The sequence below is a fragment of the Heterodontus francisci genome, chromosome 15 (assembly GCF_036365525.1).
Source record: "Heterodontus francisci isolate sHetFra1 chromosome 15, sHetFra1.hap1, whole genome shotgun sequence".
Lineage (NCBI taxonomy): Eukaryota > Metazoa > Chordata > Chondrichthyes > Heterodontiformes > Heterodontidae > Heterodontus > Heterodontus francisci.
Window position 1 is genome coordinate 2722014 of NC_090385.1, and position 20965 is coordinate 2742978.

At 47.5% G+C, this 20965-nt stretch overlaps 1 protein-coding gene across 5 annotated transcripts in view; it reads left to right on the forward strand.

The window, feature by feature from the left end:
• The window catches only part of LOC137377468 (adhesion G-protein coupled receptor G4-like), a 180525-nt gene that overhangs the window by 107960 nt on the left and 51600 nt on the right, over window positions 1-20965 (forward strand). For all 5 annotated transcript variants that reach the window (XM_068047082.1, XM_068047079.1, XM_068047078.1 and 2 more), the window contains 4 exons: window positions 1244-1308; window positions 3199-3238; window positions 4830-4858; window positions 4990-5141. In XM_068047082.1, the coding sequence (XP_067903183.1) occupies window positions 1244-1308; window positions 3199-3238; window positions 4830-4858; window positions 4990-5141 (286 nt within the window). The remainder of the gene's footprint in view (window positions 1-1243; window positions 1309-3198; window positions 3239-4829; window positions 4859-4989; window positions 5142-20965) is intronic.

A 20965-nucleotide genomic window follows, 5' to 3' on the forward strand; every position in this document is an offset into this window, starting at 1 on the left:
GCTGACCAGGCCCAGCTCTACCTCACCAATACATTTTTTGACCCCTCTCAGCATACTCAAATTTTGTCTGATAGTCATGAATTGGATGAGCAGAAATCTCCTGCAACTAAACATTGGGAAGACTGAAATTGTCTTCAGTTCTTGCCAAAAACTGTGTAACCTAGCCGCTGCCCCCATCCCTCTCCCAAGCAACTGAGGCTGAACCAGACTCTTTCCAACTTTGGTGTCCTATTTGACCCTGAGACGTTTCTGGCAACATTATCAAGACTGTTTATTTCCACCTCTAACATTGCCTGACTGCTATCTTAGCTCATCTTTAAGAGGCAACTTGATTGAAACATTAGATCCTGAGGGGTCTTGACAGGGTTGATGTGGAAAGGATGCTTCCCCTTGTGGGAGAATCTGGAACTAGGGGTCAATGATTAAAAATTAGGGGTCACCCATTTAAGACTGAGATGAGAATTTCTTTTCTCTGAGTGTCGTGAGTTAGGGGCAATGTTTATATTTTAATCTCCAGGGATGAGGAACTTCAGTTTGTTTTTATTCTTTCATAGGAAGTGTGTTCACTGGCCAGGCCAGTATTTGTTGCCCATCCCTAATTGCCCTTGAATTGAGTGGCTTGCTGGACCATTTCAAAGGGCAGTTAAGAATCAACCACATTGCTGTGGGTCTGAAGTCACATGTAGGCCAGACCTGGTAAGGACGGCAGATTTCCTTCCCTAAAGGACATTAGTGAACCAGATGTTTTTTTACAACAATCGATGACAGTTGTATGGCACCATCACTGAGACTAGTTTTCAATTCCAGATTTTGTTAATTGAATTTAAATCCCACCAGCTGCCTTGGTGGGATTTGAACACGTGTCCTTAGGGTATCAGGCTGGGACTTTGGATAACTAGTTTAGTGACATGACAACGACACCACCATCTCCCATGTGATCTACAAAACAATATTAAACGGCAAAAAATGTTTTACAAAATAAGCTTAGAGATTCTTCATCCTCATTTTCAGCCAGTTTGGATGATTCCCTGTCCTGTAATAAAGACATAGTCATTTATAGCAGAAAAGAAGGCCATTCAGCCCATTGAGTCCAGCAATAGGCTGACTTTCGAACAGTAGCAAGAGTCTCAGAGCTTCGTGTCTTGGTGATCGCCTCCTGTAACCACATTCAATGTAACAGTAATCTGTCAAGCCCAGTCTGTTCTTCCTGTTCATTAACACTTGCACCTTTCTCCTTCCACAGCTGAAGTCAATCTTCAATACTGATATTGTCCTGCTGGATATAAATTTGTCGCAGACGAAACAAAGGTGGGTACCTGAGGCACTGAGCAGAGTTGTGCAAATCTCAACATCAGACTTGAACAACAGTAGGTTTGTGATGACATTGGGCCTGAAGGTCCTGGGGCTCCCCTCCGCCAGTGTAAGTGTGGGGTTGGCAGAAACCACTGCCCCTTTCCTGCTCCAGACGCAGAGCCGAGATTCCAGCCCAAACCCCAGGAAGAGGGTCAGTGTGTATCTGGGCCCAGCACAGGCACTCCTGACTCAGCCTGCCTCTGGAAATGCAACTGTGAGTTACAGTCCAGTGTCCATCTAATTCATCTTCTACCATCCTGGTGATCACATGATGATGATGATGGAGTCATTGACTAATCACGGTGATCAATCTCTATCAATGAGTTTACAACAGCCAGACATGAGGTGAGGAAAACCCCCAGTGGTGGAGAGGTTTGGGAACGATGGGGCCAAAGTCACCTGTTTCTCCTGAGCTCCACTCCCCACACGTCATGTCTCAGATTACTCAGATACTGGATCCCAGAATGTTATTTCCTGAGAGAAATCCCTCTGGTTTACTAGTTCAGTTACATTACCACCACACCACCATCTTCCCCAGTTACCTGGACAGGTTGGAGAAGCTGGGTCTGTCCTCCTTGGAGAAGAGAAGATTAAGAGGAGATTTGATAGAGGGACAAGGTGAGTTGCTCTTGTAGAGAGCCGGCATGGGCATGATGGGCTGAATGGCCTCCTTCTGTGCTGTAACCATTCTGTGATTCGATGATTCTAGATGACCATGAAATCCACCAGTTCTTGGAAACTGAGATTGTCCAGCCCAGGACACAAGACATGAGGCTTTCGTCCATGAATGTCGGCTTGAGGCAAACTCTAATCACAGAAATCGAAGCAATTACACACGATCTCTACATGAGAAATCTATTGCTTATTAGTGTGTAATCTTGACTTGCACTTAGGGTAAAACAACATCTCAGCTGACATCAGAGATGGGAACTCGTGTAATGAGGAGATGCCTGAGATTGGGACAGTATCCATTGGAGCAGAGGAGGGTTCGCAGCAGGCTCTTAAATGATGAAGTGTTTTGACAGAGTGATTCGGGAAAGACAGTTTCCACTGGTGAAGAGGGCAGTGCTGAGGGTGATCAATATAAAATTATCACTAAGTGCCTGGAATTTGGTTTGGTTTTCCACCAAAAATCAGAAAAGGCAAAACACAAAGTCTTCACCTGTTCCCGAGATGACTGAACAAGAAAAATTTGTATTCTGTCAAACATTTGACAGTCAGACAATCATTTTCTGTCAGTTTTTCTGGTCTCAATAGCCTCCCAAAACAGAAGATTTACAAATTACTACCAATCTCCTTTAACAGATCTTGGTATGCAACCATTCAGAGAGCAGATGTGGGGCAGCCTTAAAAATGACAGACCAATTACACAAAACTCCATCACAGCAGCAAAAATAATGCATTTTCTGAGCAGGAGATTGTGGAGCTCCCCGAGGAGGCGTCTCCTCACCAGGACCACCAGATTGTGGAGCTCCCTGAGGGGGCGTCTCCTCACCAGGACCACCAGATTGTGGAGCTCCCTGAGGGGGCGTCTCCTCACCAGGACCACCAGATTGTGGAGCTCCCTGAGGGGGTGTCTCCTCACCAGGACCACCAGATTGTGGAGCTCCCCGAGGAGGTGTCTCCTCACCAGGACCACCAGATTGTGGAGCTCCCTGAGGGGGCATCTCCTCACCAGGACCACCAGATTGCAGGGCTCCGTGAGGGGTGGCTCCTCACTGGGAGTGGGTGCCATGGGATTCCTGAATTTTTCCATGGTTTCCACCTTCATTGCTGAAGTGCAGCAGAAATTCTTAGAATGAATTAAAACAGTCTATTAATGCACACATATCTTTCCCATTTCAGACAAAACACACGAAGTGGAATTATTATAAAAACTGGAGAGGTAAGTTCAGAATGGTCTCAAACCTATTTTTAGAGCTTTGACGTAAATTTTCAATAACTTCACTGCATCTATGGAGCTGAATTTGGGGGGGTGATTAATGAGGTGACACTAGCCCTTGACGCACTCTTCATCGACTTTTTGGGCTCCAATTTTAACCTAAGACGCCTGGATAATGGACCAGATTCCATTTACATCCTCAGCTGAATTTACTGACCAGTAAAGTAAATAGTGGCTGTGGGTCCCTGAGGTGGCAGAAAGGGCTTTGGTTTAAAGTCCAATTTAACGAAAGAGGGCACCTCCGACAGTGCAGCACTCCCTCAGTACTGACCCTCCGACAGTGCAGCACTCCCTCAGTACTGACCCTCCAACAGTGCAGCGCTCCCTCAGTACTGACCCTCCGACAGTGCAGCGCTCCCTCAGGACTTGCCCTCCAGCAGTGCAGCACTCCCTCAGTACTGACCCTCCAACAGTGCAGCACTCCCTCAGTACTGACCCTCCGACAGTCCAGCACTCTCTCAGCACTGACCCTCTGACAGTGCAGCACTCCCTCAGTACTGACCCTCTGACAGTGCAGCACTCCCTCAGTACTGACCCTCCGACAGTGCAGCACTCCCTCAGTTCTGACCCTCTGACACTGCAGCATTCCCTCAGTACTGACCCTCCGACAGTGCAGCGCTCCCTCAGTACTGACCCTCCGACAGTGCAGCACCCCTTCAGTACTGACCCTCCGACAGTGCGGCACTCCCTCAGTACTGACCCTCTGACAGTGCAGCACTCCCTCAGTACTGACCCTCCGACAGTGCAGCGCTCCCTCAGTACTGACCCTCCGACAGTGCGGCACTCCCTCAGTACTGACCCTCCGACCGTGCAGCACTCCCTCAGTACTGAACTGATGTGTCAGCCTAGATTAGGTGCTCAAGTGTTTGGAGCAGGACTTGAACATTCAACCTGGAATTGTTCCAGGGATGAGGGATTTCAGTTATGTGGAGAGGCCGGAATTGCTCTCCTTGGAGAAGAGAAGGTTAAAGGAAGAATTAAAAGAGGCATTTAAAATTATGAAGGGTTTTGATAGAGTAAATAGGGAGAAACTGTTTCCAGTGACAGGAGGGTCGGTAACCAGAGGATTCAGGTTATAGGTGATTGGGTGATTGGCAAAAGAAGCGATTGGGAAATGAGGAGAATTTTTTTTTCACACAGTGAGTTGTTGTGATCTGGAATGCGCTGCCTGAAAGGGCGGTGGAAGCAGATTCAATAGTAACTTTCAAAAGGGAATTGGATAAATATTGACCAGGATAAATTTACAGGTCTATACAGAAAGAGCAGGGGTGTGGGACTCATTGGATAGCTCTTTCAAAGATCCAGCACAGGCATGATGGGCCGAATGGCCTCCCTCTGTGCTTTGTGATAATCTGGTTCTGACTCTGAGGTGAGTGTTGCCACTGATTTGTACAAGTACATAATCTATTTTTATTTGATTTTCAAATACCTGCTTTGCATCGGCAAATTTGGGTGTTTTATATGTAACTGGAATAATCTCGTGTGCTGAACTCTGTCTCGTTAAAGGCAAACATTTATAAAGTTTTATTTACAGGATCATAGGAAAATTCTATCTTCAGACAGGTAGGAAACAGTCTAAATTACTCCGTTTAACTTTTGTTAATACTTCAATTTAAACTTTGGGAGTACGACCATGTTTTTAATTAAAACAGTTTACCAAGGCACTGTAAGTGATGATCTATGATTTCTCGCAGGTACAGTTGTGTATTCAGGCTGCAAGCAATATCGACAAAAGCTGAATCGCAAATAAGGAAGGAGATAAAGGAAAGATTGATCCATGACAATTACACTGATTCCACGGTGACATTGGCAGCTGATCCTCTGAGTATCCGGCTGTATCGGTTTGGTAATTGTCTTTGGCTACAGATTCTCCTAAACAGTTTAATCCTTTATAAATAATTCCAGGGAGTAAGAAGCTGTGGGGAGAAGATCAGAATCACAAATACTGGCCTATCACTGACATCAATCTGGTAGCAAAGTAACAAATCACCTTTTGAATAGAAGTTAAAGGAAGAAGTTGGATTTGTTCGTCCAGTCAGAAATCATTATACTGATGGGTGAGATGAAGGTGGGTGGGAGCAGACTGACATGAAGCATAAACACAACAACAGCAGCAGCTGAATGGCCTCTTTCTGTGCTGTAAATACAATGTTATTCTCTGTAACAACACAACACATTATTAGAGAAGCTGGGAATGTTTTGCTTAGAACAGAGAAGGTTAAGGGGAGAGTTAATAGAGGTGTTCAAAATCATGAAGGGGTTTGATCGAGTAAATGTTTACCAGCAGAAGTGTCGGTAACCAGAGGACACAGATTTAAGGTGATTGGTAAAAGAACAAGAAGTGACATGAAGAAAATAAACTTACACAGCGAGTTGTTGTGATCTGGAACGCGCTGCCTGAAAGGGCGGTGGAAGCAGATTCAGTAGTAACTTTCATAAGGGAATTGGATAAATAGTTGAAAAGGAGAAATTTTCAATACTATGGGGAAAGAGCAGCGCGGGGGGCGGGGTGGGGGGGGGGGGTGGATGATGGGGAGCAGGATTACTGGATAGCTCTTTCAAAGAAACTAAGAAATAGTAGCAGGAGTAGACCATTCAGACCCCCGAGTCTGCTCCGCCATTCAGTCGGGTCAGGGCTGATCTCAACCCCACTCTCCACTTTCTGGTTCAGGTGCAATAGTCTGAATGACCTCTTTCTGTGATGTGTTAGTCTATGATTTGTATGATGTTCTACTGTGTGTTATTTTAGTAGAACTGCTAACAGATTTAAAATAAACAGACTCACCTTGAGTTAACATAACAAGCCAGGGAACATTGTCGCGACAGGTTTTCATCAGTTAATGCAGTAATTGTTGGGAGGTTATAGTCACAATGGTGTGAGGCTTCTAAATACTGAGTTAAGCATCATGTTAGAGTTGGGTCCAGACACACAGTGAGATGTTGGACTTTATTGTAAGAGGTTCTGAATCTAAGAGTAAAGAAGCATTGCTCAGTTCCAGCAAGATACAGTAACAACGTGAAAATCGAACAGTCTTGCATTTCTATAGCACCTTAGGAAGTCTCAAAATGTTTCACAGCCAATGAAGAACTTGTGAAATATAGTCAGTGTTGTAACGTAGCCAATTTGCACACAGCAAGATCCCACAAACATCAATATGATAAACACCAGAGATCCTGTTTTTGTGATGTTAATTGAAGGATAAATATTGGCCAGGACAACAGGGAGAACTCGCCTGCTCTTCTTTCTAATAGTGCTATGGGATCTTTTACATACACCTGAGAGGTGAGATAGGGCCTCGGTTTAATGTCTCATCCAAAAGACAGCATCTCCGACAGTGCAGCACTCCCTCAGTACTGACCCTTCTCAGTGGAGCACTCCCTCAGTACTGTCCCTCTGACAGTGCAGCACTCCCTCAGTACTGACCCTTCTCAGTGGAGCACTCCCTCAGTACTGACCCTTCTCAGTGGAGCACTCCCTCAGTACTGTCCCTCCGACAGTGCAGCACTCCCTCAGTACTGACCCTTCTCAGTGGAGCACTCCTTCAGTACTGACCCTTCTCAGTGGAGCACTCCCTCAGTACTGACCCTTCTCAGTGGAGCACTCCCTCAGTACTGACCCTTCTCAGTGGAGCACTCCCTCAGTACTGACCCTTCTCAGCGGAGCACTCCCTCAGTACTGTCCCTCTGACAGTGCAGCACTCCCTCAGTACTGACCCTTCTCAGTGGAGCACTCCCTCAGTACTGACCCTTCTCAGTGGAGCACTCCCTCAGTACTGACCCTTCTCAGTGGAGCACTCCCTCAGTACTGACCCTTCTCAGTGGAGCACTCCCTCAGTACTGTCCCTCTGACAGTGCAGCACTCCCTCAGTACTGTCCCTCTGACAGTGCAGCACTCCCTCAGTACTGTCCCTCCGACAGTGCAGCACTCCCTCAGTACTGACCCTTCTCAGTGGAGCACTCCCTCAGTACTGACCCTTCTCAGTGGAGCACTCCCTCAGTACTGACCCTTCTCAGTGGAGCACTCCCTCAGTACTGACCCTTCTCAGTGCAGCACTCCCTCAGTACTGACCCTTCTCAGTGGAGCACTCCCTCAGGACTGACCCTCCGACAGTGCAGCACTCCCTGAGTACTGACCCTTCTCAGTGGAGCACTCCCTCAGTACTGACCCTTCTCAGTGGAGCACTCCCTCAGGACTGACCCTCCGACAGTGCAGCACTCCCTCAGTACTGACCTTTCTCAGTGGAGCACTCCCTCAGTACTGTCCCTTCTCAGTGGAGCACTCCCTCAGTACTGACCTTTCTCAGTGGAGCACTCCCTCAGTACTGTCCCTTCTCAGTGGAGCACTCCATCAGTACTGTCCCTTCTCAGTGGAGCACTCCCTCAGTACTGTCCCTTCTCAGTGGAGCACTCCCTCAGGACTGACCCTCCGACAGTGCAGCACTCCCTCAGTACTGACCTTTCTCAGTGGAGCACTCCCTCAGTACTGACCCTTCTCAGTGGAGCACTCCCTCAGTACTGTCCCTTCTCAGTGGAGCACTCCCTCAGTACTGACCCTTCTCAGTGGAGCACTCCCTCAGTACTGTCCCTTCTCAGTGGAGCACTCCCTCAGTACTGTCCCTTCTCAGTGGAGCACTCCCTCAGTACTGTCCCTTCTCAGTGGAGCACTCCCTCAGTACTGTCCCTTCTCATTGGAGCACTCCCTCAGTACTGACCTTTCTCAGTGGAGCACTCCCTCAGTACTGACCCTTCTGTGGAGCACTCCCTCAGTACTGACCCTTCTCAGTGGAGCACTCCCTCAGTACTGTCCCTTCTCAGTGGAGCACTCCCTCAGTACTAACCCTTCTCAGTGGAGCACTCGCTCAGTACTGACCCTTCTCAGTGGAGCACTCCCTCAGTACTGTCCCTTCTCAGTGGAGCACTCCCTCAGTACTGTCCCTTCTCAGTGGAGCACTCCCTCAGTACTGTCCCTCTGACAGTGCAGCACTCCCTCAGTACTGACCCTTCTCAGTGGAGCACTCCCTCAGTACTGACCCTTCTCAGTGGAGCACTCCCTCAGTACTGTCCCTCTGACAGTGCAGCACTCCCTCAGTACTGTCCCTCTGACACTGCAGCGCTCCCTCAGTACTGACCCTCCGGCAGTGCAGCACTCCCTCAGTACTGACCCTCCGACAGTGCAGCACTCCCTCAGTACTGTCCCTCTGACAGTGCAGCACTCCCTCAGTACTGTCCCTCTGACAGTGCAGCACTCCCTCAGTACTGTCCCTCCGACAGTGCAGCACTCCCTCAGGACTGACCCTCCGACAGTGCAGCACTCCCTCAGGACTGACCCTTCTCAGTGGAGCACTCCCTCAGTACTGACCCTTCTCAGTGGAGCACTCCCTCAGTACAGTCCCTTCTCAGTGGAGCACTCCCTCAGTACTGACCCTTCTCAGTGGAGCACTCCCTCAGTACTGTCCCTCTGAGTGCAGCACTCCCTCAGTACTGTCCCTCCGACAGTGCAGCACTCCCTCAGTACTGACCCTTCTCAGTGGAGCACTCCCTCAGTACTGTCCCTCCGACAGTGCAGCACTCCCTCAATACTGACCCTTCTCAGTGGAGCACTCCCTCAGTACTGTCCCTCCGACAGTGCAGCACTCCCTCAATACTAACCCTTCTCAGTATAGCACTCCCTCAATACTGACCCTTCTCAGTGGAGCACTCCCTCAGTACTGTCCCTCTGACAGTGCAGCACTCCCTCAGTACTGTCCCTCCGACAGTGCAGCACTCCCTCAGTACTGACCCTTCTCAGTGGAGCACTCCCTCAGTACTGACCCTTCTCAGTGGAGCACTCCCTCAGTACTGACCCTTCTCAGTGGTGCACTCCCTCAGTACAGACCCTTCTCAGTGGAGCACTCCCTCAGTACTGTCCCTCTGACAGTGCAGCACTCCCTCAGTACTGTCCCTCCGACAGTGCAGCACTCCCTCAGTACTGACCCTTCTCAGTGGAGCACTCCCTCAGTACTGACCCTTCTCAGTGGAGCACTCCCTCAGTACTGTCCCTTCTCAGTGGAGTACTCCCTCAGTACTGACCCTTCTCAGTGGAGCACTCCCTCAGGACTGACCCTCCGACAGTGCAGCACTCCCTCAGTACTGACCCTTCTCAGTGGAGCACTCCCTCAGGACTGACCCTCCGACAGTGCAGCACTCCCTCAGTACTGACCCTTCTCAGTGGAGCACTCCCTCAGTACTGACCCTTCTCAGTGGAGCACTCCCTCAGTACTGTCCCTTCTCAGTGGAGCACTCCCTCAGTACTGTCCCTTCTCAGTGGAGCACTCCCTCAGGACTGACCCTCCGACAGTGCAGCACTCCCTCAGTACTGACCCTTCTCAGTGGAGCACTCCCTCAGTACTGACCCTTCTCAGTGGAGCACTCCCTCAGTACTGTCCCTTCTCAGTGGAGCACTCCCTCAGTACTGACCCTTCTCAGTGGAGCACTCCCTCAGTACTGACCCTTCTCAGTGGAGCACTCCCTCAGTACTGACCCTTCTCAGTGGAGCACTCCCTCAGTACTGTCCCTTCTCAGTGGAGCACTCCCTCAGTACTGTCCCTTCTCATTGGAGCACTCCCTCAGTACTGACCTTTCTCAGTGGAGCACTCCCTCAGTACTGTCCCTTCTCAGTGGAGCACTCCCTCAATACTGACCCTTCTCAGTGGAGCACTCCCTCAGTACTGACCCTTCTGTGGAGCACTCCCTCAGTACTGACCCTTCTCAGTGGAGCACTCCCTCAGTACTGTCCCTTCTCAGTGGAGCACTCCCTCAGTACTAACCCTTCTCAGTGGAGCACTCCCTCAGTACTGACCCTTCTCAGTGGAGCACTCCCTCAGTACTGTCCCTTCTCAGTGGAGCACTCCCTCAGTACTGTCCCTTCTCAGTGGAGCACTCCCTCAGTACTGACCCTTCTCAGTGGAGCACTCCCTCAGTACTGTCCCTTCTCAGTGGAGCACTCCCTCAGTACTGACCCTTCTCAGTTGAGCACTCCCTCAGTACTGCACTGGAGTATCAACCTAGATTTTTGTGCTCAAGTCCTAGAGAGAGACTTGAACAAAGAACAAAGAACAAAGCACAGGAACAGGCCATTCGGCCCTCCAAGCCTGCGCCGATCTTGATGCCTGCCTAAACTAAAACCTTCTGCACTTCCGGGGTCCGTATCCCTCTATTCCCATCCTATTCATGTATTTGTCAAGATGCCTCTTGAAGCCACAACCTTCTGATGTAGAGGTGAGTGTACTGGCCACTGAGTATTCAGCTTTAGATGCCTGGTTTCAGGGAGGATACAGCAGTATTGGGAAAGCTCAGAAATGGCTCACTGGGATGGAAACATTGAGGAAGGGACTGAGCGATGATGAAATATTGGATAAAGTTAGATTAAATAAAGTGGATAAATCACCAGGGATTGTATCCCAGGCTGTTAAAGGAAGCCAGGGAGGAAATAGTGGATGCGCTGAGGATCATCTACAAATCCTCACTGGATACGGGCGAGGTGCCAGAGGATTGGAGGTTTGTAAATCTTATACCATTGTTCAACAAGTGTGTGAATGATAGGCCAAATAATTATAGGCCGGTCAGTCTGACCTCAGTGGTGGGTAAATTATTAGAATCTATTCTGATGGATAGGATAAACTGCCACTTAGAAAGGCACGGATAAATCAGGGATAGTCAGCATGGATTTGTTAAGGGAAGGTCATGTCTTCCTAACTTGATTGAATTTTTTGAGGAAGTAACAAGAAGGATTGATGAGGGTTGTGCAGTGGATGTGGTCTACATGGATTTTAGTAAGGCATTTGACAAGGTCCCACATGGCAGACTAGTCAGTAAAATGAAAGCCCATGGGATACAGGGGAATGTGGCAGGTTGGATCCAAAATTGGCTCAGTGACAGGAAGCAAAGGGTAGTAGTCAACAGATGTTTTTGTGAATGGGAAGCTGTTTCCAGTGGCATTCCACAGGGCTCAGTGTTGGGTCCCTTCATGTTTGTGCTATATATTAATGATTTGGACTTAAATTTTTTTAATTAGTTTCATGGGATGTGGGCGACGCTGGCCAGGCCAGCATTTATTGCCCATCCCTAATTGCCTTTGAGAAGGTGGTGGTGAGCTGCCTTTTTGAACCGCTGCAGTCCATGTAGGGTAGGTACACCCACAGTGCTGTTAGGAAGGGAGTTCCAGGATTTTGACCCAGCGACAGTGAAGGAACGGCGATATAGTTCCAAGTCAGGATGGTGTGTGACTTGGAGGGGAACTTGCAGGTGGTGGTGTTCCCATGCATTTGCTGCCCTTGTCCTTTGAGGTGGTCGAGGTCTCGGGTTTGGAAGGTGCTGTCTTAGGAGCCTTGGTGTGTTGCTGCAGTACATCTTGTAGATGGTACACACTGCTGCCACTGTGCGTCAGTGGTGGAGGGAGTGAATGTTTGTGGATGGGGTGCCAATCAAGCGGGCTGCTTTGTCCTGGATGGTGTCGAGCTTCTTGAGTGTTGTTGGAGATGCACCCATCCAGGCAAGTGGAGAGTATTCCATCACACTCCTGACTTGTGCCTTGTAGATGGTGGACAGGCTTTGGGGAGTCAGGAGGTGAGTTACTCACTGCAGGATTCCTAGCCTCTGACCTGCTCTTGTAGCCAGGGTATTTATATGGCTACTCCAGTTCAGTTTCTGGTCAATGGTAGCCCCTAGGATGTTGATAGTGGGGGATTCAGTGATGGTAATGCCATTGAATGTCAAGGGGAGATGGTTAGATTCTCTCTTGTTGAAGATGGTCATTGCCTGGCACTTGTGTGGCATGAATGTTACTTGCCACTTATCAGCCCAAGCCTGGATACTGTCCAAGTCTTGCTGCATTTCTATATGGACTGCTTCAGTATCTGAGGAGTCATGAATGGTGGTGAACATTGTGCAATCATCAGCGAACATCCCCACTTCTGACCTTATGATTGAAGGAAGGTCATTGATGAAGCAGCTGAAGATGGTTGGGCCTAGGACACTACCCTGAGGAACTCCTGCAGTGATGTCCTGGAGCTCAGATGATTGACCTCCAACAACCACAACCATCTTCCTTTGTGCTAGGTATAACTCCAGCTAGCAGAGGGTTTTCCCCCGATTTCCATTGACCTCAGTTTTGCTATGGCTCCTTGATGCCATACTCGGTCAAATGCTGCCTTGATGTCAAGCGCAGTCACTCTCACCTCACCTCTTGTGTTCAGCTCTTTTGTCCATGTTTGAACCAAGGCTGTAATGAGGTCAGGAGCTGAGTGGCCCTGGCAGAACCCAAACTGAACGTCACTGAGCAGGTTATTGCTAAGCAAGTGCCGCTTGATGGCACTGTTGATGACACCTTCCATCATTTTACTGATGATCAAGAGTAGACTGATGGGGCGGTAATTGGCTGGGTTGGACTTATCCTGCCTTTTGTGTACAGGACATACCTGGGCAATTTTTCACATTGCAGGGTAGATGCCAGTGTTGTAGCTTGGCTAGGGGCGCGGAAAGTTCTGGAGCACAGGTCTTCAGTACTATTGCCGGAATATTGTCAGGACCCATAGACTTTGCAGTATCCAGTGCCTTCAGTCATCTCTTGATATTACGCGGAGTGAATCGAATTGGCTGAAGTCTGGCATCTGTGATGCTGGGGACTTCAGGAGGAGGCCGAGATGGATCATCAACTCGGCACTTCTGGCTGAAGATTGTTGCAAATGCTTCAGCCTTATCTTTTGCAGTGATGTGCTGGGCTCCCCCATCATTGAGGATGGGGATATTTGTGGAGCCACCTCCTCCAGTTAGTTGTATAATTGTCCATCACCGTTCACGGCTGGATGTGGCAGGACTACAGAGCTTAGATCTGATCTGTTGGTTCTGGTATCGCTTAGCTCAGTCTATCGCATGCTGCTTACGTAGTTTGGCATGCAGATAGTCCTCTGTTGTAGCTTCACCAGGTTGACACCCCATTTTGAGGTATGCCTGGTGCTGCTCCTGGCATGCCCTCCTGCACTCTTCATTGAACCAGGGTTGGTCTCCTGGCTTGATGGTAATGGTAGAGTGGGGGATATGCCGGGCCATGAGGTTACAGATTGTGGTTGAGTACAATTCTGCTGCCACACAACATGATGGACGGTATCCTCAATATGAAGGTGGGACTTTGTCTCCACAATGACTGTGCGGTGGTCACTCCTACCAATACTGTCATGGACAGATGCATCTGCGGCAGGCAGATTGGTGAGGATGAGGTCAAGTATGTTTTTCCCTCTTGTTGGTTCCCCCACCACCTGCCGCAGACCCAGTCTAGCAGCTGTGTCCTTTAGGACTCGGCCAGCTCGGTCAGTAGTGGTGCTACTGAGCCACTCTTGGTGATGGACATTGAAGTCCCCCACCCAGAGTACATTTTGTGCCCTTGCCACCCTCAGTGCTTCCTCCAAGTGGTGTTCAACATGGTGGAGTACTGACTCATCAGCTGAGGGAGGGCGGTAGGTGGTAATCAGCAGTGTCTGTTCCTTGTCCATGTTTGACCTGATGCCATGAGACTTCATGTGGTCCGGAGTCGATGTTGAGGACTCCCAGGGCAACTCCTTCCCTACTGTATACCACTGTGCCATCACCTCTGCTGGGTCTGTCCTGCCAGTGGGACAGGACATACCCGGGGATGGTGATGGAAGTGTCTGGGACATTGTCTGTAAGGTATGATTCCGTGAGTATGACTATGTCAGGTTGTTGCTTGATTAGTCTATGGGACAGCTCTCCCAACTTTGGCACAAGCCCCAGATGTTAGTAAGGAGGACTTTGCAGGGTCGACAGGGCTGGGTTTGCTGTTGTCGTTTCCGGTGCCTAGGTCGATGCCGGGTGGTCCGTCTGGTTTCATTCCTTTTTATTGACTTCGTAGCAGTTAGGTACAACTGAGTGGCTTGCTAGGCCATTTCAGAGGGCATGTAAGAGTTAACCACATTGCTGTGGGTCTGGAGTCACATGTAGGCCAGACCAGGTAAGGACAGCAGATTTCCTTCCCTAAAGGACATTAGTGAACCAGATGGGTTTTTACAACAATCGACAATGGTTTCATGGCCATCATTATACTAGCTTTTAATTCCAGATTTATTAATTGAATTCAAATTCCACCTTCTGTTGTGGTGGGATTTGAACCCATGTTCCCTGAGAAATACCCTGGGTCTCTGGGTTACCTGTCCAGTGACAATACCACTATGCCACCACCGCCTCCCCTATGTGGGAGGCATGATTGGGAAATTTGCTGATGACACAAAAATTGGCCGTGTAGTTAATAGTGAGGAGGAGAGTCGTGGACTCCAGAATGATATCAATGGTTTGGTAGGGTGGGCGGAAATTGTGAGGTAGTGCATTTGGGGAGGGCAAACAAAGCGAGGGAATACACAATAAGCGAGAGGATAATGCGAGGGGTAGCAGAAGTGAGAGTCCTTGGAGTGCATGTCCACAGGTCCCTGAAGGTGGCAGGACAGGTAGATAAAGTGGTGAAGAAGGCATATGGAATGCTTTCCTTTATTGGCCGAGGTATAGAATACAAAAGCAGGGATGTAATGCTGGAACTGTATATCAGAGCTGGCGAGCAGCCATAAAGGCGGGGTTAAAGTGTGGCGAGTCGAAGAGACTCAGCAGTTGACAGGAAAAAAGAAGTGCAAGGAGAGAGCCAACTGTGTAACAGACCCGACAAACCAATTTAATCTGCAGCACCTGTGGAAGAGTCTGTCACTCTAGAATTGGCCTTTATAGCCACTCCAGGCGCTGCTTCACAAACCACTGACCACCTCTAGGCGCTTACCCATTGTCTCTCGAGACGAGGAGGCCAAAAGGAAAAAGGAAAAGGAAAGATATTCCCATGGTCTGGTCAGAAATTGAGTAATTAACAGAGGTTCACACTGTTCTGGTCTTTGTATTGCACAGATCTGGCAGTTCTGGATCACATTTACGATATCTTTGGATGTTCCTGACCACCACACTGATGATTGTGCCCTTGCTCTGCACTTCGTTATTCCCATATGGCCTTGATGTAGACATAATAAGATCTCTGATCTCAGTGAACTAGGAATGACTAGGCTGTCATTATAAACCAGCAAATCCTCGATAATTGTGAAGGATTTTCTCTATTCATAGAAAATTTTCATAGTTTGCCCACCTGGATATTTCTGTGGCCACCCTTGTGTGCAATACTGCCTAATGTGAATACATTCTTCATCGCTTTTTTGGGCTTGACATATTTCTTGCAATCCCTGTTTGCTTGCTAGCCAATTTTGTGCAGTATGTTGTGAATATGATTCTATTTCATGCTCAAAATTCACATCTTGTTGTGTTGGATGGTCTACTGTCACTCTTGATAGTGTGTTGGCTGCTATTTTCATCTTCCCCTGGATGTATACAGTCTCATACGTATATCTCATCAATCTTAAACAAAATCTTTGGATTCTTGGAGGCATTTTTGTGATCTCCTTTTTGTCCAACAATAATACCAAAGGTTTATGGTCTGTCTCGATGATGACTCTCAATCTGACAATGTAGTCATAAAATTTCTCACATGTCCATGTGATAACAAGTGCTTCTTTTTCAATTACCGCATACCTTGTCTCAGTCTTGGGCAAAGCTCTAGATGTGCAGTATATTGGCCTACGAGAAGCCTCAGGTTGCTCCTGGAAAAGGACTGCCCCGAGCCCAGTTGAAGAGGCATCTGTCGCTATTGTAGGATTATCGTGTGCCAAGATGTCTGGTGATTCAAGCATCTCTTCCGGAATGCTTGTTCTTGATATGAACTCCAACAGCACACTAGATCTTTTCTGAGAAATTGTCTTAGCAGTTCTGTTACCCTGTGCTAAATGAGTTAGAAATTTGGCTAATTGATTCATCATTCCCAGGAAACTTTGGAGCTGCTGTAGGAGTGGGGAATTGTGTAATGGCTCGTGTCTTCTGTGGATCTGCCACTATACCTTTACTGCTTACTGAGTGTCCCAAGAAATGAATTGAAGTCTTTGAAAATTCACACTTCTCATTCAGAGTTAGCCCTGTGTCTTGAAGTCTCTGTAGAACTGCTCGAACTCGTAGGTCATGTGCCTCTACTGTCTGCCCATGTATCAGGATGTCATCCATGTGACAAATAACTCCTTTGACCCCTTCTAAGATGTTAGACATAGACCTTTGGAAGATCTCTAGTACGGAATTCCAAACAGTAACCAATTGAAACAAAACCTCCCAAAAGGTGTTATAAATATGGTCAGTAATCTTGAGCTCCTGTCTAAGGGTACCTGCCAAAACCCACTATTGGCATCGAGTTTGGTAAACATGCTGCTCGAAGACAGTTTTGCTAAGCTGTCACCCACTGTGGACATTAGGTGAATCTCATGCACCACTGCTTTGTTAATCTGCGTTAAATCCTCACAAATACACAGAGTTCCATTTCATTTCAGAACAGGAACCATGGCCGAACTCCACTCTGCTGGTTGCGTAACAAGAGAAATGACCCCCCCTGTCTGGTCAAGTCTTTTGACTGGGTGTGAAGATACACACTGGTCTAGCATCTTCTTTAAATGTGATTCTATATCCTGTCTTGAGTCTTCTGAGACCTGTAAAAAGTTTTGGATAGTCTGCTGGAAAGCGACTGTTTACCTGTGTTGTCTGATTTCATCAAGCTTCTTGATCAGAGGCAGGTCTAAGCACTCTTTTCTAATTAGGAAGGAAAATTCATGGTTTTGCAAGATGTATAGGGTTTCCATAATCGGTCATCCTTTACATTGGAGAGTTGCTTGAAGTTTATTCTTCACTTTCAGTTGGGTCCCGCCTGGACCATGCAACTATGTGTCCACTGGTTGTAAGCAATGTCTCATCAACCATGGCTCTTGGTGTGACAGAACTGTGACACAAGCACCTGTGTCCAGTTTGAAATTCATTAGATGTCCATTTACATAAATGTCTGCTCCAAAATCCTTGATTTGGGTCATTAATTTCTCCTAGGAAATCTCCTGGTTCCTTTTCTGCTGGATGTTGGTGCATTTCATTCACCGCTCTCTGTGTGAGGGTCTTTTGCTTTGCAACTTTGAGTGAAGAGTTTTTGCTCTCACACATTTTCCCATTAAGTCCAGTCTTTTTACAGTTGAAACATTCTGCTTTACTCGCAGGAAACTGTTCCCATCTGTGGGTCTTCCTGGTTCTACAGCACTGGCATGGTTTCCCAGTGTCATGGACCTTCTCACCTTTGTGTGTGACTTCTCCATAGATTGACTCTCCGTCTTTGGCTTCAAAACCTGTGCAGTCATTGGATTTCTTCAGCCCACAGAATGGCTCTACTTTGTTTTTGGACTCCTGCCTGTCGTACAATCCGATTGGCCTTTTCGAGTGCAAGGTTTTCTTTCAACTGCAAGAGATCTGACAAAAATTCATCAGCTATTCCGACAACTATTTGGTCCATATTCACATCACTCTACCAATCTGTACAGATCTACGGATTTGCCTATCTCACTTGTTAAATTTTGCTCTTTCCAGAATTTTGTTACTGCTTAAATTGAAATATTTGTCAAAGACTTGAAGCACATCCTCAAATTTATCAGAAGCCTTATTTATTCTTTGTCTCACAATCACATTGTTCACAATTGCATACATAGAGTAAGAGAGGGTATTTACTTGTTCTGCTCCGGATTTAGTATGGAGTTGGGAAGCATTCCTAAATCATAGGAATCATTTTCTCCATAAGGACCAATTTGTTACCTGATTGGGTCCTTCCTGATCCTGGAAGCTTTCAGGCATTCCAAATTTCAGATCCATTTTGCTTTCCTGCGCTTTGTTTGGCTTTTTAGGGTGTTGCCTTCTGGCTTTAATGGAGGTGTTGGCAGTCTTTCTGGGGTTTTCCCATGCTTTCTGACTGTCCCACACTTTCTCTGGCTGAGTAATGGCTGCCGAATTCACCCGGCTCCTGAGTCGCCTTTTTGCCTGAGAGCGACCTCTCTCCCTGCTTTTTTCAACTCAGTGCACCAACAATGACCTCTTTGAAATTCTCTAACCCAATCCTGCCATTTGGACTCAGAATCCAATCGCTGGACCTGGATATTTCATTGCAGACCACAATGCTTCTGTGGTGCAGTCTGAAAGTCTGCACGGCTGACTCACCGATTGCCGCATCTCCTTTTGCTATGGAGCAGCTCTGGAGCTCGTTGCCGCCCCCTGATGAGATCTGCTGTTCTCTTGGCGCTACTTCACCGGGTAAGGTGATTTTCAATATTTTCTGATTATTTTAACCGGTGCCACCATATTGTGTATTATTGTTGTAGTTGTGGCATAGCTAGGATGTTATTGAGAAAGTCTTGAAGTCTGGATAAGGTTAACTAATAACTCTTTTATCATTTACAAATCACTACACTCTCCTCAAGCCTCCTTAGCTAGCATCCTTTGTGCTGCTACTCTCTTCTTCCAAAGCCCATTACCATGTGACTGTGACATCATCACCCTTACAGTGGGAGGGGTTGCTCTCAGTGTCTCTAGCATAGACGTGGCAGTGGCATAGTGGTATTGTCACTGGACTAATAACCCAGAGATCCAGGGTATTCCGCTGGGGACATGGGTTCAAATCCTGGCAGAAGGTGGAATTTGAATTCAATTAATAAAACAATCTGGACGTAAAAAAGCTAGTCTAATGATGGCCATTGTCAATTGTTGCAAAAACCCATCTGGTTCACTAATATCTTTTAGGGAAGGAAATCTGCTGTCCTTCCCTGGTCTGGCCTAAATGTGACTCCAGACCCACAGCAATGTGTTTGACTCTTAACTGCTCTCTGAAATGGCCTAGCAAGCCACTCAGTTGTACCTAACCGCTACGAAGTCAATAAAAAGGAATGAAACTGGACGGACCACCAGGCATCAACCTAGGCACCGGAAACGACAATGGCAAACCCAGCCCTGTGGCCCTGCAAAGTCCTCCTTACTAACAACTGGGGGCTTGTGCCAAAGTTGGGAGAGCTGTCCCACAGATTAGATGGGGGAGTCAACCTGGTTCAATGAGGAGTGCAGGAGGGCATGCCAGGAGCAGCACCAGGCTTGATGGTATTGGTAGAGTGGGGGATATGACGGGCCATGAGATTACAGATTGTGGTTGAGTACAATTCAAAATGAGGTGTCAGCCTGGTGAAGCTACAACCCAGGACTACTTGCATGCTAAGAAGCATGCGATAGACAGAGCTAAACAATCCCACATTAGAATAGGTGGATTTGCAACAATCTTCAGCCAGAAGTTGATGATCCATCTCGGCCTCCTCCTGAAGTCCCCAGCATCACAGATGGCAGACTTCAGCCAATTTGATTCACTCCGCGTGATATGAAGAAACAGCTGAAAGGCACTGGATACTGCAAAGGCTATGGGCCCTGACAATATTCCAGCAATAGTAATGAAGACCAGTGCTCCAGAACTTGCCGCGCCCCTTAGCCAAGCTGTTCCAGTACAGTTACAACACTGGCATCTACCCTGCAATGTGAAAAGTTGCCCAGGTATGCCCTGTACACAAAAAGCAGGACAAATCCAACCCGGCCAATTACCACCCCATCAGTCTACTCTCGAACATCAGTAAAGTGATGGAAGGTATCATTGACAGTGCTATCAAGCAACACTTGCTTAGCAATAACCTCACAGAAACACAGAATGGTTACAGTGCAGAAGGAGGCCATTCGGCCCATCATGTCCACACTGGCTCTCTGAAACAGCAATTCCCTCAGTTCCATTCCCCTGCCTTCTTTCCATAACCCTGCACATTCTTCCTTTTCATATAACTGTTTAATTCCCTTTTGAATGCTGTAATTGAACCTGCCTCCATCACATTCTCAGGCAGCGCATTTCAGACCTTAACCACTCGCTGCATGAAAAGTTTTTCCTCATGTTATTTTTGCTTCTCTTACCAAATACTTTAAATCTGTGCTCTCTCATTCTCGATCCTTTCTCAAGTGGGAACAGTTTCTCTCCATCTACTTTGTCCAGACCCCTCATGATCTCGAACACCTCTATCAAATCAACTCTCAGCCTTGTCTTCAAGAAAAACAGTCCTAACTTCTCCAATCTATCTTCATAACTGAAATTCCTCAACCCTGGAACCATTCTCCTGAATCTTTTCTGCACTGTCTCCAATGCCTTCATGTCTTCCCTCAACTGCGGTGCCCAGAATTGGACACAATACTCCAGCTGAGGCCGAACTAGTGTCTTATACAAGTTCAACATAACTTCCTTGCTCTTGTACTCTATGCCCCTATTAATAAAGCCCAGGATACTGTATGCTTTATTAGCTGCTCTCTCCAACTTCAATGACTTATGCAAATATACACCCAGGTCCCTCTGCTCCTGCACCCCCTTTAGAATTGTACCCTTTATTTTATATTGTCTCTCCATGTTCTTCCTACCAAAATGAATCACTTCACATTTCTCTGCATTGATCTTCATTTGCCACCTGTCTGCCCATTCCACCAACTTGTCTATGTCCATTTGAAGTTCAACACCATCCTCCTCACAGTTCACAATGCTTCCAAGTTTCATATCATCTGCAAACTTTGAAATTGTGCTCTGTACACCAAGGTCATTAATATATATCAGGAAAAGCAAGGATCCCAACAGTGACCCCTGGGGAACTCCACTAGAAACCTTCCTCCAGCCCGAAAAACATC